This window comes from Microtus oregoni, unplaced genomic scaffold (genome assembly GCF_018167655.1).
Source record: "Microtus oregoni isolate MIOR12 unplaced genomic scaffold, Mior012 000057F_ref0000458, whole genome shotgun sequence".
NCBI lineage: Eukaryota > Metazoa > Chordata > Mammalia > Rodentia > Cricetidae > Microtus > Microtus oregoni.
The window spans coordinates 11,928,588-11,943,625 of record NW_024543833.1 but is presented as its reverse complement, the minus strand read 5'-3'; the positions used below and the strand labels follow the sequence as shown (position 1 = coordinate 11,943,625).

The window sequence follows — 15,038 nt, the reverse complement described above, 5'->3', positions numbered from 1 at the left end:
TTCACTTGAGTTAGTGCTGGTAAGTCCACTAGGCGTAGTGTGTGATATTACATGTTCAGTGTTTCAAAGGAAAACGTGACACAGCTGGGAGAAATGAAAGAATCAAGCACCCGTTCTTCATCTGTTCTATCTCTCACAGCCTTCGGGTTATTGCTCTTTTATCTCAATCATCTGTGTAGTTTCTGCCACCTCCCACTTTATATTCATAACCCAGCTCTTGTTCCCTTGGCCAACAGGACTGCATCTGGTCATGCGGTTCCCTTCATTGCTGTATGAAGTAGACAGATTCTTACACATTCCTTCTCATGCTGATTCAGGTCTGATGGTCAGGTCCAGGAATCTGTATTTTCCCAACCCACCTGATGAGTCTGCCTTAGTGACGCTCTGCTTTGCAAAAGAAAGTTCTGAAGCCTCTGTGTGTGGTCTTGTTAGCTCTTAGTGAATGGTGGCCTTGGTTCTTCAGCTTGATCACCTATGGTTCTTCAGCACCTGCTCTCTGATTTTCACTGCCACTGTCCCTGTCTACATTTTCACCGTCCCTGTCTACATTTTCACTGCCACCGTCCCTGTCTACATTTTCACCGTCCCTGTCTACATTTTCACCGTCCCTGTCTACATTTTCACCGTCCCTGTCTACATTTTCACCGTCCCTGTCTACATTTTCACTGTCCCTGTCTACATTTTCACCGTCCCTGTCTACATTTTCACTGCCCCTGTCTACATTTTCACCGTCCCTGTCTACATTTTCACTGTCCCTGTCTACACTTCTTTCTTTCGGCTATGAGTGGTTTTAGCTCAAGTTAGCTTCTGGTCACCTGAGATGGAATTGGTAATTTCTCAACCATATTCCTTTCATTTTGTATTGATTTTGTATTGACTCTTAAATACAATGACTATCATATTAGGAATATTCTTTATGTTGCTTACTGTAATATAGAAAAAGTTATATCATCCTTTAAACATTATTCAATTCAGAGAAGTTTATATAAAGAAGGCAGTGACAGCATCTGCTTGAATAATCCTTTGGTTAATTTTTCAATGGGAACAACTTGAGATGCTTTATGAATGATGATACAGGAAATGATACAGGAAATGGAGAAGAAGTGGTCCCAGGGTGAACAAGTGCAAAAGACCAAACGTTTGAAATTGTTTCTGGAAAGGACACGTGACTTCATGTAAGTCACAGGGTGGTGACTAGAGATGACATGAAGGCACAAGCGACAGTTTACTCTGGAAGATGTTTTGTGCTTTGCAAAGAAGTCTGGATTTTCTTCTCAAATTAGAAAATGCTATTGAGAATCTCTGAAACCAGCAGCATAGTCAGGAAGGATGGAAATGGAGACAGAAGAGAGACCAGGTGAGGGGGTTTATTACAGGGAGAGTTGTTGAGAAATTTTGTAAGGTTTTTATAATGTTCTTTGTTCATTTGCTAGATTCTCTGGTTGCACAAAATGAGTAAGGCATAGTCTTCATGTCTTGAAATTGCCCCTCAGAATTAGAAAGCTATAAGTCACTAAACGTTAACCATATAAATGTTTCTAAGATATCAAAATATATGATACATGGGGGATGTAAAATGTTAGGGAACTAACTATACTCTTGGCTCACTTTTTCCTGGGAGGATCAGAGTCCTCTCCTCAACATGAATGAGATATAGTTGACAAGTAGAATATACATATTCAAGGCATTCACTGTACTGATTTGATGTGCATTTATATTGTGACTGAAAATTAGGGCCGTGTAGACCATGTAGATGATGATTTAGAAAAGAATAAAGGAAAATTCGTACAAAAGGAAAATGGAAAGAATTTGTTTGTTAGGAATCACAGATATGGTTCAAGAGCCTGTTTGTTAAAGCTGAAAGGGGGTTTTATAAATGAGCCTTGAATTTGGACTGATGGAGTCTGTATCTTATTATTTAGATTTATTTGCTTGTTCTGAAAAAATAGTGTGTGTTAATTATGTGTAATTTAAGACATGCAAAATTTGAACAAGATGTTCTATGATTTTTGTTAAAAAAATAATTGCTATTTACACTCTGGCATAACATGCATGATTTTATATTTACACATGCATACATATAAGCATCACATAAGGGAACTGTAGTATATACTCTTGTCCCCAGAAGACAATGTCAGATACAGAAAAGAATGAAGTACCTGGCCTGAAGAGTCGCCGAGGCTCTACATTGTCAATAGTATTGGCTAAAATGGACAGTAAGTAGAGAAATAGAAATAACATGGTCAGGATCAACTTACTTTTATGACGTAAGACCCAGAAGACTTGATTGTGCCTTTGGAGGGAATTTGGTGAGGGAGAAAGACTAAGAAGGAAGGGTTCCAGTGTGCAGTGCTTCGTAAGGACACACAGCTTCACCGGGGCAGTCACAGTGCATTTTCATAGTCTGCTAATGTCTCTGACTCCCACGTCAGTAATAAGCTTCTATTAATGTATACTTGGTTTTAAATTAATTGGTATTTTAATAATTGTGTCAGTGGAAAGTCATGGTATAAGCTCATATCTTTTACGTGTTGCTGGTTGGCGAAGATATTTTAATTATCTAGAAGCCCTAAAAAGACAGCTTCATAAGCATTTTAATTCAGCTATTTGTTGTTCATTAATGAATGTTGGGATTAAATACTTTTGAGTTGTAACTATTTTTGAAAAATATTTGTTACAGGGGAATTTACCTAAATATTCTCATAACTCCCTGATGGTTCAAGCAATAAAGACAAACCTAACAGACCCGGACATCCATGTGCTGTTCTTTGATGTGGAAGCTTTGATTATTCAACTCCTGACTGAAGAAGCCTCTAGGCCGAATACTGCACTTATTTCCCCAGAGAATTTGCAAAAAGCATCTGGCAGTTCAGACAAAGGGGGCTCCTTTCTAACTGGAAAGCGAGCAGCAGTTCTTTTCCAGCAAGTGAAGGAAACTATCAAAGAGAACATAAAGGAGCATCTCCTTGACGAGGAAGACGAGGACGAGGAGATAATGAGGCAGAGGAGGGAGGAGAGTGATCCCGAATACCGGGCCAGCAAGTCCAAGCCGCTGACCTTGCTAGAATACAATCTAACTATGGACACGGCAAAATTATTCATGTCCTGTCTTCACGCCTGGGGTTTGAATGAAGTGCTGGATGAAGTTTGTCTTGATCGCCTCGGAATGCTCAAACCACACTGCACAGTGTCCTTTGGTCTCTTGTCGAGAGGAGGTCATATGTCGTTGATGCTGCCTGGTTATAATCAGGCTGCTGGGAAGCTACCGCATGGGAAAGCAGAGACAGGAAGGAAGCTGCCGACAACCGAGGGAGTAGGAAAGGGAACCTACACAGTGTCTCGAGCCGTCACCACTCAGCATCTGTTGTCCATCATCTCTTTGGCAAATACTTTAATGAGTATGACCAATGCAACCTTTATTGGCGATCACATGAAGAAGGGCCCGACCAGGTGTGACTATGTAGTTTAATTTCATTCTTCATTTTCAAAAGGGATAAATGGCCGCATTCTATTGTTATTGTTTATTGCACATTTGTTTCTTGGCTCTGCACACATTTCCACATTAGTGTCACCTTAGTGACTTCCCATTTAAACTTTGAAACAGAGACATTTCTAAAATGCCTAGTATACAATTATATACATAAAATATACAAATATATATATAAAATTATACAATATTTGATATATGTAGTCATACTTGGTAGCTATTTTAAATGGCTTTATAATTTAGGAGTTGGTCATAGACGATAGCTCTTGAATAAATCTTTAAAGGTTTTTATTTAAGGTGGTTTACTTTTTCTGAGATAACCCTGAGTAGCCTGGAACTCAGCATAGACAAGACCAGCCTTGAGCTCACAGAGACTGGCCTAACCTGCCTCCTGATTAAAGGTGTGGTCCACCACAAATGACATCGTTTTTTAAAATTATGTTAGACACTGTGGCTTATAGAAGAGGATGTGACCTCTCTGGAGCTGGAGTTACAGGTGGTTATGAGCTGCCCAGTGTGGGTGCTGGGAACGACTCCAGTCCTCTGCAGGAGCAATGCTCTTAACCGCCTGCTGAGCCATGTCTTAGAGCTCCATAAATATCACCCTAAATTTACAGCTCATGAAGTCTGAGCTGACATCCAGTTCAAATGTGTATCTGTTCACAGCTTTTCTTTTTTTTTTTTTTAATTGAGAAAAGAGAGAGAAAAAAAAAAAAACAAATTTCCTCCTCCTCCCAGCCTCCTGTTAACAGCTTTTCGCTGTGGTCTGTATGCAGTAGTGGTGGGTCCAGTGACTGACTCTGGCGTGTGGTAATGAATACAGTCCAGACTTTGTGATAGGGAGGAGAAAACAACTTTTAAAACAGACTGCCTTAAAACACAGATGTTATTTTGATGTTTTTACAATACTTAGCCTGAATGCTACTTCTCAAAATTATGAAGACAACTTGTTACTACGCTTTATCAAAGTTGACCACATTCGTTCTTTCAAACCTAAGAAATACTTAGATAGCATTTATTTTCTGTCATGTTCTGTTGTAATTACCCCACCAAAATTCAGTGTCCTTAATCCTGCAAATATTTTTATATAGGGTGTATTTGAGCCAAAGTTAAAAAAGAGACACCTTACCTTTAGACTCCAAGATTTCTTTATGCTTTATTGCCATATATATTGCTAAATACTTTTCAAATCATTGTATTATTCCATGAATTCCGAGATGCTCATGGTAATGGGGTGGGCTGAAATCCCAGGATGGTAAGAGTAAAGAAGAGAAGACAAAGAATGGTTTTTACTCATCAATTGTAGTTCATTGGAGTGTTCAAAAATATGTGTTAAGACTAACAGAAAGTAAAAATTTTATTACAAAAAACTATATTTTCTACTTCATAATCATGCAGTTTGTTTTTATCAGAAGTTGAAATGGACAACATAAGTAGGTACAAAACTTAGAAAATGACCTTCTTTTTGAAATACAAGTTGGAAATGTTCTGAGCCTGTTTCTTTCCAATCTAGAGTGATATTTTGAACAGCTCTGGAGATAGGAAAACGTTCAATGTTTTTTTCTTCTTTTAAAGGCCACCTAGACCAGGCACCCCAGACCTTTCTAAGTCAAGGGGCTCCCCTCCAACTTCCAGTAATATTGTGCAAGGACAGATTAAACAAGGTAAAATTAAATCTTACTAAGTAATTGACATGACATTTCAGCTGTAGAAACTGAGAAGGCATTGCTAATGTATAATCATAATATTTTGTTTGTCTCAGATTGTTATAAGAGAGAAAAGTTGTTATATTCCAGATGTAAATACAGATAATTAAGATGTCAGTTAAAAATAAATCAGATTTATTTGGACATTGATAACTGTGCAAATTTCAGATAATTTTATTATATGGTCTTTGGCCTAATTTGTATGTATTAGGGCCACCTTAACTTGACAACAGTAGTTACTGAGTGTATCTTAAGTTTAAAAGTTATACCTATTTTTAACTTTGCTTGGGAATGTTTGAAACCACAGATTTATGCTGCAGTTAGTCTTCTGCTGTTTGCTAGTGGCGTCCACATTGCTATTCACAAGTTGAAATGCCTATTAAACTCTTTATTTATAAGTAATAATATGCCATAACTTATTTTGTTTTGTTTTATTTTATTTTTGTTTAGCTTTGTTTTTCATTAGGGTATAGGAGAGTGAAAAGGCTGACTTTCTCCTCCTCTTGAAATTAATTCTAAACACTTCCGTGAATTAATATGCTCAGTTGTTCCGGAGTGTATCTTTTATAGCTGTTTAAAGACCAGGGTGAAGATTAGGATGTATATAGAATAGATGAATTCTCTATTTAGACTTGGCACTTAGCTGCAAGATAGCTCATCATGTTGTTTAAATACTCCAGAGTTGGAGAAAGCAACAATCCTGACAGTAAAATACCTTTGAAGCTTCAAATAAAGGGGACCCAGTTAGCTCCATCACAACTTCTCTGGTGACCTCTCCTCTCTCCTTTATTTATTTATTTATTTTGCTTTCACACATTTCTATTTTTATTCATGAGCTTTTTGATATACTTTGTACTTTTTGAGAGTTACTTGACAATTTAGTTCACTGTATAATATATATATTCTGTTTGACCTCTACTGTCAAATTTATTAGTTTTACTGCTTTAGAACTATAGATAGTTATTTTTTGCTATGTATCATTCTGTTGAATGAATAGAGACCACAATTTAGACATATTTTTTCTGCATCTGTTGAAATAATTATGATTGTTCTTTTTTATTTTATTCCTTAGATAAAGAATATTGGCATTTTGTTTGAAAAATACTTGGCATAAGGGTCACTCTTCATCCTGATGACTTATCCATCTTATAGACTATTAAATACAACTAGTAAAATTTTGCTTAAGGCATATGGTGTCCATGGTGTTTTAGAATATAGTTTCACTTCTGGTAATGACTTTCTGTAGTTGATAATGGGGTGCTGGCCTCACAGAGTGAGTGAAAGTGGTCCTTTCTCTGGACTTTTTAGGGTGGTTTGTAAAATGGATATTATTTACTCTTTATTTGGGTTATGAAAGAGTGAAAGCTTTATTAAATAAAAGCTTGTAGGCCTGAAGTTTTCTTTATAAGGTTTTTTTTATTTTTTTGGAGCCTGTCCTGGAACTAGCTCTTGTATAAGGTTTTTAACTATATATTTTAATTTTTTGTGCATATCCCGGGCGTTCTTGTTTTGTTTTTGTTTTATAATTTTCTTTAGTGAACTTTCTGTCTGATTTGTCAGGCAAAAGATTCTAGAAATTCTTAAAATTCCATTTTTCATTTCCATTATTCATCTTATATATGTTTTCAAAATCCAGCTTGTTTAGTAGAAAATAATGTTTAGAATCTTCTCTAAGAATCAATGGTGCTCAATTGAATTCTGTATTTTTCTGCTTTCAATTCTTTGATTTATCATTACCACCATTTCATTATTTCTACTTTAAATTCACTTGTCTGCTTTTAGGTTGAGGGAATCTGAGGTTAATGACATACAACTGTGTCCTTGACACCCTGATCATTAGTGCTGAAATCCCTCTCTGAATATTGCTTGGTGGCAACTCCCACATTTTCTGTTGTTGTATTTTTATTTGTTTTTGTTTATCATTTGATAATTTAGTAATGAAATTTTTAATTTTTTCAACATTTCCAAGATTTTCCAAAGGTCTGTCTGGGTTCTCATCGATAGTGAAATAACGTTTTTCCCATAATTGGAATCTTTTGGAATTTTTTCATTTTACTGTATTTACTTATTAAAAAATAATATATATATTAGTGGCATGGATGTTTCAATATATTCATCTATTTTGGAATTACTAGATCAAGCTTATCCTTATATTACATTTCCAGTGTGTACCCATACTTATGTGGTGTGTGTGTGTGTCTGTGTGTGTGCGTGTGTGCCCATGGTCTACCTTGGTGAACATACTGTGTGTATGTTAAGAAGTGTTTAGTCTGGTGTTAGGTAGAGTATTTTAAAATGTCAGGTCAAGTTTTTCCATGATACTCAGGAACAATGTGCAGTTGATCATTTTCTGCCTACTTGTGTCTATTAAGTAGATAAGATGATTGAAACCTGAAACCATAACTATTCATTTGCTTATGCTTCCTTACACTTCTGGAAGATTGTTTTCATGTTTTTTAAAACTCCTGTAATAGGCACATAAATTTTTATAACTTAATAATAACAATATTCTTATTATTTGGCTTATTTATTATTATAAATGATCATCTTTGTGCTTCCTGATATCTTATTTGTCAAATATATTCTATTCATAATATTTAGCATCTTTAGTTACTATTGTAATCATTTAACTTTCCCATATTTTTGTCTTTTGTCTATTTGGAGCTTTGTATTTAGGCAATTTTCATGTAGGTATCATGTAGTTACATCTTGCTCTTTTATCCAGTGTGACTTAATTTGGTTTGTTGTTTTGTTTTTGAGACAGTGTCTTTAGCTGTTTATATTTAATGTTATTGTTGAATAGTTAGATTTGAGTCTTTCTTTTGCCCTACTGTCCTTTGTGGGTTTTTTTTTTCTTTTGCCATCTTTTGGATTACCAGGTATCTTTGAGTCTATTTCTTTTTTTTTTTTAAATTTATTTATTTATTTATTATGTATACAATATTCTGTCTGTGTGTATGGCCGCAGGCCAGAAGAGGGCACCAGACCTCATTACAGATGGCTGTGAGCCACCATGTGGTTGCTGGGAATTGAACTCAGGACCTTTGGAAGAGCAGGCAATGCTCTTAACCTCTGAGCCATCTCTCCAGCCCTTGAGTCTATTTTCTTACTTCATAATTTTTTGGGGAATTTTGGAATTATTTTACATTGTGCTTCAAATATTTTTTCCTAGTGATCTCATATGTATATTAGGTACTTAAAATTTCCTCATTTGTTAATGATGCCTTAAATTTTAAAATTTTATTTATGTAAATACTTATTAATTTCTCTCTCTCTCTCTCTCTCTCTCGCTCTCGCTCTCGCTCTCGCTCTCTCTCTCTCTCCATTTCCATGTCCTCATGTGCAGTGGGGTAACCACTGGAGATCTTTTCTGCACCTGTCTCTCCCCACTGAACCCTCTCACCAGACTTCTTTTGAGCCCCTCTAAGATTTCTATTTAGTTTCTTTTGAGTAGTTGCAGTGTAATTTGTCATTTTCATCATTCTGAACTTTAATGTATCTTTTTTCCCTGGGTAGTGATTTTTATATCTTTCCTAACTCACTTTGATTTGAGTGTGTGGAGTTATCTAATTATTGTCATATCATTGCTTGTTCTGAGTTTGTTTTTAATTATTCTTCTTATCGATTATACTTTCCTCCCTCTGTAAATTTTCATGTTTGAGTAACATGGCACATGCTTGCCATTTTGTCAGAGGGGTACCGGGTATTTTGTGTTCTTACAGACCTTTAGCTTCCTTTTAAGATGGACTTCTGTGAGAGCAGTTTGAACAGGTAGATTTTTGAGCAATGCTCTAAACAAGGTAAATGACTCCCTATTACTGAGGCAAGGTTTTCCTTAGGACTCCATCAAATGCTCCTGAATCTGAGGAGTCCCCACAGGCTGGTGGAGGAAGCACTCTTTCTGGACTTTCTGACGGCTCATTCTTCTTTCCTCGCTAGTTTCCTGAGTGCTCTGATTGGTTTTCTGCTGGAACCCGAGGCCAACCTTCTGCACAATTCAGGCTCCTAGCTCTTTTCTCTTTTCTCTAGCCTTAAAATCTGTCCTCTTCTCCCAAGACCCTCAGCTTTGTGTCCCCTACTCATTGAGTTTAGATTCCCTGTGTCTTGATTTAGGAGCTCTGTCAAGATGATAAAACAGGACAATTATAGTGTTCACTTTGTTTCATATGTATAAAAGAAAATGTTTATTTAAAAATAAATAAATGTAAAAAATGTTAATTTCAAACACAAAATTTTAAGGGATTCTCTGATTCATCTAGTACTCCATTGCAAGCCTGGATTTCTACTACTGATCCTGAAAAGGTACCTGTGATCCAAAGGGCTAGATACAGGCCAGGATAAGGTACCTAGCCTCTGGCTTGCAGTATTCCAGTCTCCTCACGGTACTAAACTCTAATCAACTTTGCTTTTAAAAATTAAATTAATTAATTTTTGTTGAAAATAGATTTTTTCATACAATATTTTCTTCTCCCAACTTCTCTTAGATCTTCCCACCCCCTACCACCCAAATCTGTAAAATCTATATCCCTTCTTTCTCTCTCACTAGAAAGCAGAAATCTAAAGAACAACAATAATAATAATAATAATTAAAATTAGATAAAAGTAAAAACAAGCAAACCAGAACAGACACAGCTTCTTTAAGGAGTTTTCGCTCACAGTTCCAAACTCTCAGTAAAATACAAAATTAGGTCGCTAACATTTTCAAACATTTCTAATCTTCAGAAGTTAGTTTTTTGTGTACTTATTCTCACAAAATAATTGAAAGATATGTATAGTCAAATTAGAAGATTAAACAAAAGCAAAATAACAGAGAGCCTAGAAAGCTAGGATCTGTTGAGAATATGAAAAAAGAATTTGTTTCATGGTAACTGGGTAACTGGATGTTTCAGGATGATAGCTACTCAGCAGACAGGTGCAGAGTATTTCTGGACATGCTACATATCTTTTTTTTTAATTATTGAGAAAAGGAAGAAAAAAACAAGTTTCCACCTCCTCCCAGCCTCTCATTTCCTCCCCCTCCTCCCACCCTTCTCCTCTTCCTCCCATCCTTCTCCCCCTCCTCCCACTCCTCTCCCCCTCCCTCTCCAGTCCAAAGAGCAGTCAGGGTTCCCTGTCCTGTGGTAAGTCCTAGGTCCTCCCCCCTCTGTCCATATCTAGGAAGGTGAACATCCAAACTGGCTAGGCTCCCACAAAGCCAGCACATTGCATAGGATCAAAACCCCGTGCCATTGTCCTTGGCTTCTCATCAGCCCTCATTGTTCGCCATGTTCAGAGATGGGATGTTATATTATTTGATTTTATTTTGACTTTGTTTTTGTTTCTGATTTATTTGGTCACACAGGTTTTTTTTTTTTTTTTTGGTTTTTCGAGACAGGGTTTCTCTGTGGCTTTGGAGCCTGTCCTGGAACTAGCTCTGTAGACCAGGCTGGTCTCGAACTCACAGAGATCCTCTTGCCTCTGCCTCCCGAGTGCTGGGATTAAAGGTGTGTGCCACAATCGCCCGGCTCACACAGTTTTTCCTTAAAATTTTAAGATAGTCAAAAATGACAAAAAAAAAAAAAAAAAAGAATGACCTTGAGCTACTGATCCTTCTACCTCCTTCTCCTGAGTGCTGGAATTACAGGCCTATAACACCACTTCCAGTTATATTTAGTTTTGTACTCCAGATAGATCTTAGGAAAAGAGATCAGCCCAAATTAATGATTTATCTTAAATATTGTATGTTGATTTAAAAGATAAGTAGACTGCCCATTTACATAAGACATATAGAAGCACAGACATAAAGGAAGATTGTAAAAAGGAAAATAATGCAGACCTGGTGCAGAATATCCTCATGGTAGGTGTATGGTTGCTGATGCTACAGGAGCTCCTGCTTTTTAAGGGTCCTTTCCTTTCCTTTCCTTTCCTTTCCCTTCCCTCTTTTTTCCCCTCTTCTTCTTTTCTTCCTTATCCCCCCTTCTCTCTCTTTTCTCTCTCTTCCCTTTCTCTTCCTTCTCCCCTTCATTATGATAACCATTAGCATTGTAGTTAAGGCTACTCAACATTAAATAATCGTGTCTTTCCAGTGTGAAACTCTGAAAAACTTTACTTCTTAAGCATTGCATTTATTTTCCTATATTTTTGGATATTCTTTTTCCCCTTGTGGAAATGTAAGGGCTCTTTGTGCTGATAAACTAGAAGACTTTTGAGATTTAAACCAGTACGTAAAGAGCCTTTGTCATTCAAAATGTTAATCTCTGTGTCACTCTTATCACAATAGGAGTGGGGGTGGATGGAGTTTAGGATAAGCTTCAAATGAAAACAACTGTCTATTCAGATAAAAAACATAGGTGTTATAATATTGAAAAACACATTTATGCTATTTAAAGAAAAGCTGGAGCCAGTATTTACAGTCACGTCATATACAAGTTGTCCATGGGACAGTAGCAGTTGATGAGTCTGGGAACTACAATAATGCTTTCTTAAAGGACCCTCCTTGGAAAAATAATGGGACTTATATCTCTTTCAATCATGTAAGAAAAAGAAAATCATAAGTGTCCCTGCAACTTTCCTGGTTTAATAAGATGAGCAAATATGATTTATGCGTAAATCTTCAGTATCCATCACAGAACTTTTCGGGTTTGACATTTATTATTAAACGTTGAACATTTTGAGTGCTCTTTTTTCTTCTAGTTTCTGAGTTTCCTATATGGATAGTTATAAAAAGCTGTGACAAGAGTTTAATTTCTCAGTGAACTGTGACTGTGTTTCTAGAGTTTGACATTTCAGTTGTAAGATAGCGTGAGTAAATTTTATGTAGGTCCAGAGATTTTTAAATCTTAATAAATCTGAGTCCTTAATTTCTATTACTTGGTTTGTAGCATCCATAGGATTTATTAAAGTGTCAAACGTTAATGACTCCAAAATTAGAATACCAAGGGTTTTTCTTTTTTGTAAATAGTTGAGTGTGTTGAGCACCAAGTCCTAGAGCAGGTCCTTAACAGCTTCACCAGCTGCACTGCTGCTGCTGCTGCTTTGTGAATACTAGTTCACTGAGAAAATATCAAGGCTTAATTCCACTTATTTAACATAGCAGATACTGATCAGTTACTACTCAACCCTTACTTGTTTATTCATTTATTTTGGACTTTCTCATCTTTTCATTCTAGTGCATCTGTAGAATTAAGATGAAATCAAACAGAATTAACACAGATTTTTCAGAACACATCTTTTTCAGAGGCTGTGAGTGGGGACTTATAGTGAGGGAGGGTTAGTCAGGTGGGAGCGCAGCAGAGTGCATCATATACATAAAAAAGTTCCTGTAAGCACATTTAATACTACTGTTTCTACTGTTGGGGTTCGCTGGAGGAGGCTGCTCAGCACTTTTGGTGGCATGAGGTTCAGCCACAGGGGGAATCCCCCTTTGCATGCTTATGAGCTTTTTGCATGGTGAAGTAAATGTTATCTAGGTCATTTTAACTGAATTTGTAATTAAATGGTAAAGAGAATTTTAAAAATAAAAGTATTCATTGGAGGATATTAACTATTTGGTGTCCTTTTAAAGATTATGGTAGAAATTTTATATAATATGACATATAATTAATAAATATAAGATAATCATAACTCTATTATAAACAAAACTCAGGTCTATCCTAATAAAAAAGCAGTACAGTTTTCCACATAGACGTTCCATGGGTGGGAGAAGTATGGAGCTCGTTCCCAGACTTCTTTTAGTTCGACTGGTCACCTCCCAAGTGCCTGAGTGACATTCTGGTGAAAATTATAAAAAAGTTGTTTTTCTGCAGCTGTCGTATCATAACAAAAGAGCCTCATGGCATGAAAAGCAAACATGTCATCTAGCAGACCATGCCTGATCTACTCAGGAGCACACACCCTTTGCTGCCCAGTGCATGACATATGGTAATTTCTTCATAGGAAGGAAGTGACAAATGATGACCTCTAAATTTTACCATTGACCTCTAGTTGTAGAAGGTGTAGGCCATAAGGGCCTTTGGCTTTTTCATATGCTAAATTAAGCTGCAACATTTTCCTAGGAGTACAACCTTTTGGGGTTGGAGAGGGGTTGGTTCATCCCTTGTGTAGGAATCACAATGTGCACGATGGTTTTAGTGCATCTAGTTTTAAAGTGAATGAAACTATTGAGTCTTCCAAGAAGAGTTCAATATGGTGTACTGTGTGTGTTTTCTACAAGTTGGTATTCTTGAAATTGAGTTCTTATGTAAGTATAGACAGTCAAAATGCCATTTAGTATTCTGTTGAGAGTTTTAAAAATAGTTTACACATAATATTAGAGAATAAACTTCTAAAAACATGATCAACAATATGAAGGCCTCATAAAGTTTTCTCTGTTAATATATTTAAACACTGAATTACATTTCTGTTAATTCTTAATGTAGTTTTTCTTGTTTTGTGGTTATATTTTTATAAGATTTTTCTTTGTTGTGGACTTACAGTAAAAAAGATCTCAGCTTTGAGCGAAAGTTGAACTACTTTGAGATCACCATTCAAAGAGGTGCTCTGTCTCTGTGGAGCTTCTAATGAGCCTTCCTTTCCAATTAAAACATCATTTTTTAGTTGTATGTTCACTATATTTTGCTAACTTTGTTTTCATTCTTCACTAATACTAAGCTTTTTTTCAGAAACTGCTGACCCTCAATTCTTTCCTCTTTATTTCTCCTATTTTTCTCTGCAAGTCGCTGCACCTGTCGTTTCTGCTCGGTCTGACGCCGATCACTCTGGCTCTGCCTCTGCCTCTACCGCTTTACATACCTGTTTCTTAGTAAATGAAGGTATTCTCTCTCTTTGTATCAACTTCCTTTCTGCCTCTGCTTTGGCCTGATAGACTTACTCTTTTTTTTTTAAATCTGATTTATACCTCCATCTGCTTTATTTTATATGAGTCCTGGGGTTCCCATTTTGTAACTTTATTTGCTGAACCCAGTGCCAGGAGCCAAATGTAGAAAATGTGATGTTCCTCCTTCCTAGAGTGAACCTTGTCTGCCATCACCCACACAGCTACAGAGAGCAGGGATGCTAAGCTTGCTTATAAGGTGAATTGCTTGTCAGAGTGGTTTTTGCCATTTGATTTGTGGCATTAACAATAATAAACTTATTTTATATGTACGATTAGTGTATGAGAGACACAATGTGCTGTCGTTACACAACCGTATACACTAGCAAAAGATGAGTAAGTCTGTTAGTTGACATTCTCATCTGAAAAGTCTTCAGACTGATTACGTAAGCCAATAAGAGTTCACCTATTTTTGTACTGTTTCTGCTCCAGGCAAAGGCATAGATTGTGAGTTCAGTTGGCCTAACATCCTTCTTGTTGTGTAGTTACACAAATGGAATGTAATTTTGGAGCTTTGAAATTGAGAATGGAATATGCAAACATTTGCTGTTTCGAACTCTCTTAGCATCGTTGAACCTGAAAAGTAATGGAACTTGTGAGCTCTGCATTATATCCACTTTCTCCTGTATGGTCTCTACCTTTACTAGTTTGTGTAAAATAAAAAGGAGAAACTTTATAAAATCAAAAATAGCACTGAAAATAATTCCGACTCTTCACCAAAGCTAATATTGCAAGGCCATTAAGACAAAGGGATGTTGATTGTGTGTGAAGCACAGAGCCCCTGTTACAAGTAGTGCTCCCAGGGAAGAAAGAATGGAACTTAAAATGACAGTATCATTGTCCTTTTGGTTTCTCTATGAGAAGACTATGCTAAAGCTTGAATGTGAAGGCTAGATTGGAATAATCAGAATAATATTTGTTGAACCATTTTAAAAAAACATTAATTTAAAATATGCTGTAGGGCTTTTATAAGAATCATCATGTGCTAAAGTTG

General features: G+C 36.4%; 1 protein-coding gene across 2 annotated transcripts in view; it reads left to right on the top strand.

Annotated features, from left to right (window-relative positions):
- Positions 1-15,038, top strand: part of LOC121438786 (WD repeat-containing protein 7) — a 280,932-nt gene that overhangs the window by 71,746 nt on the left and 194,148 nt on the right. The window contains exons 15-17 of one of the 2 annotated variants that reach the window (XM_041639214.1): positions 2,681-3,450; positions 5,063-5,151; positions 13,887-13,982. In XM_041639214.1, coding sequence (XP_041495148.1) covers positions 2,681-3,450; positions 5,063-5,151; positions 13,887-13,982 — 955 coding nt within the window. The remainder of the gene's footprint in view (positions 1-2,680; positions 3,451-5,062; positions 5,152-13,886; positions 13,983-15,038) is intronic. The other variant, XM_041639215.1, reaches the window with a different exon arrangement.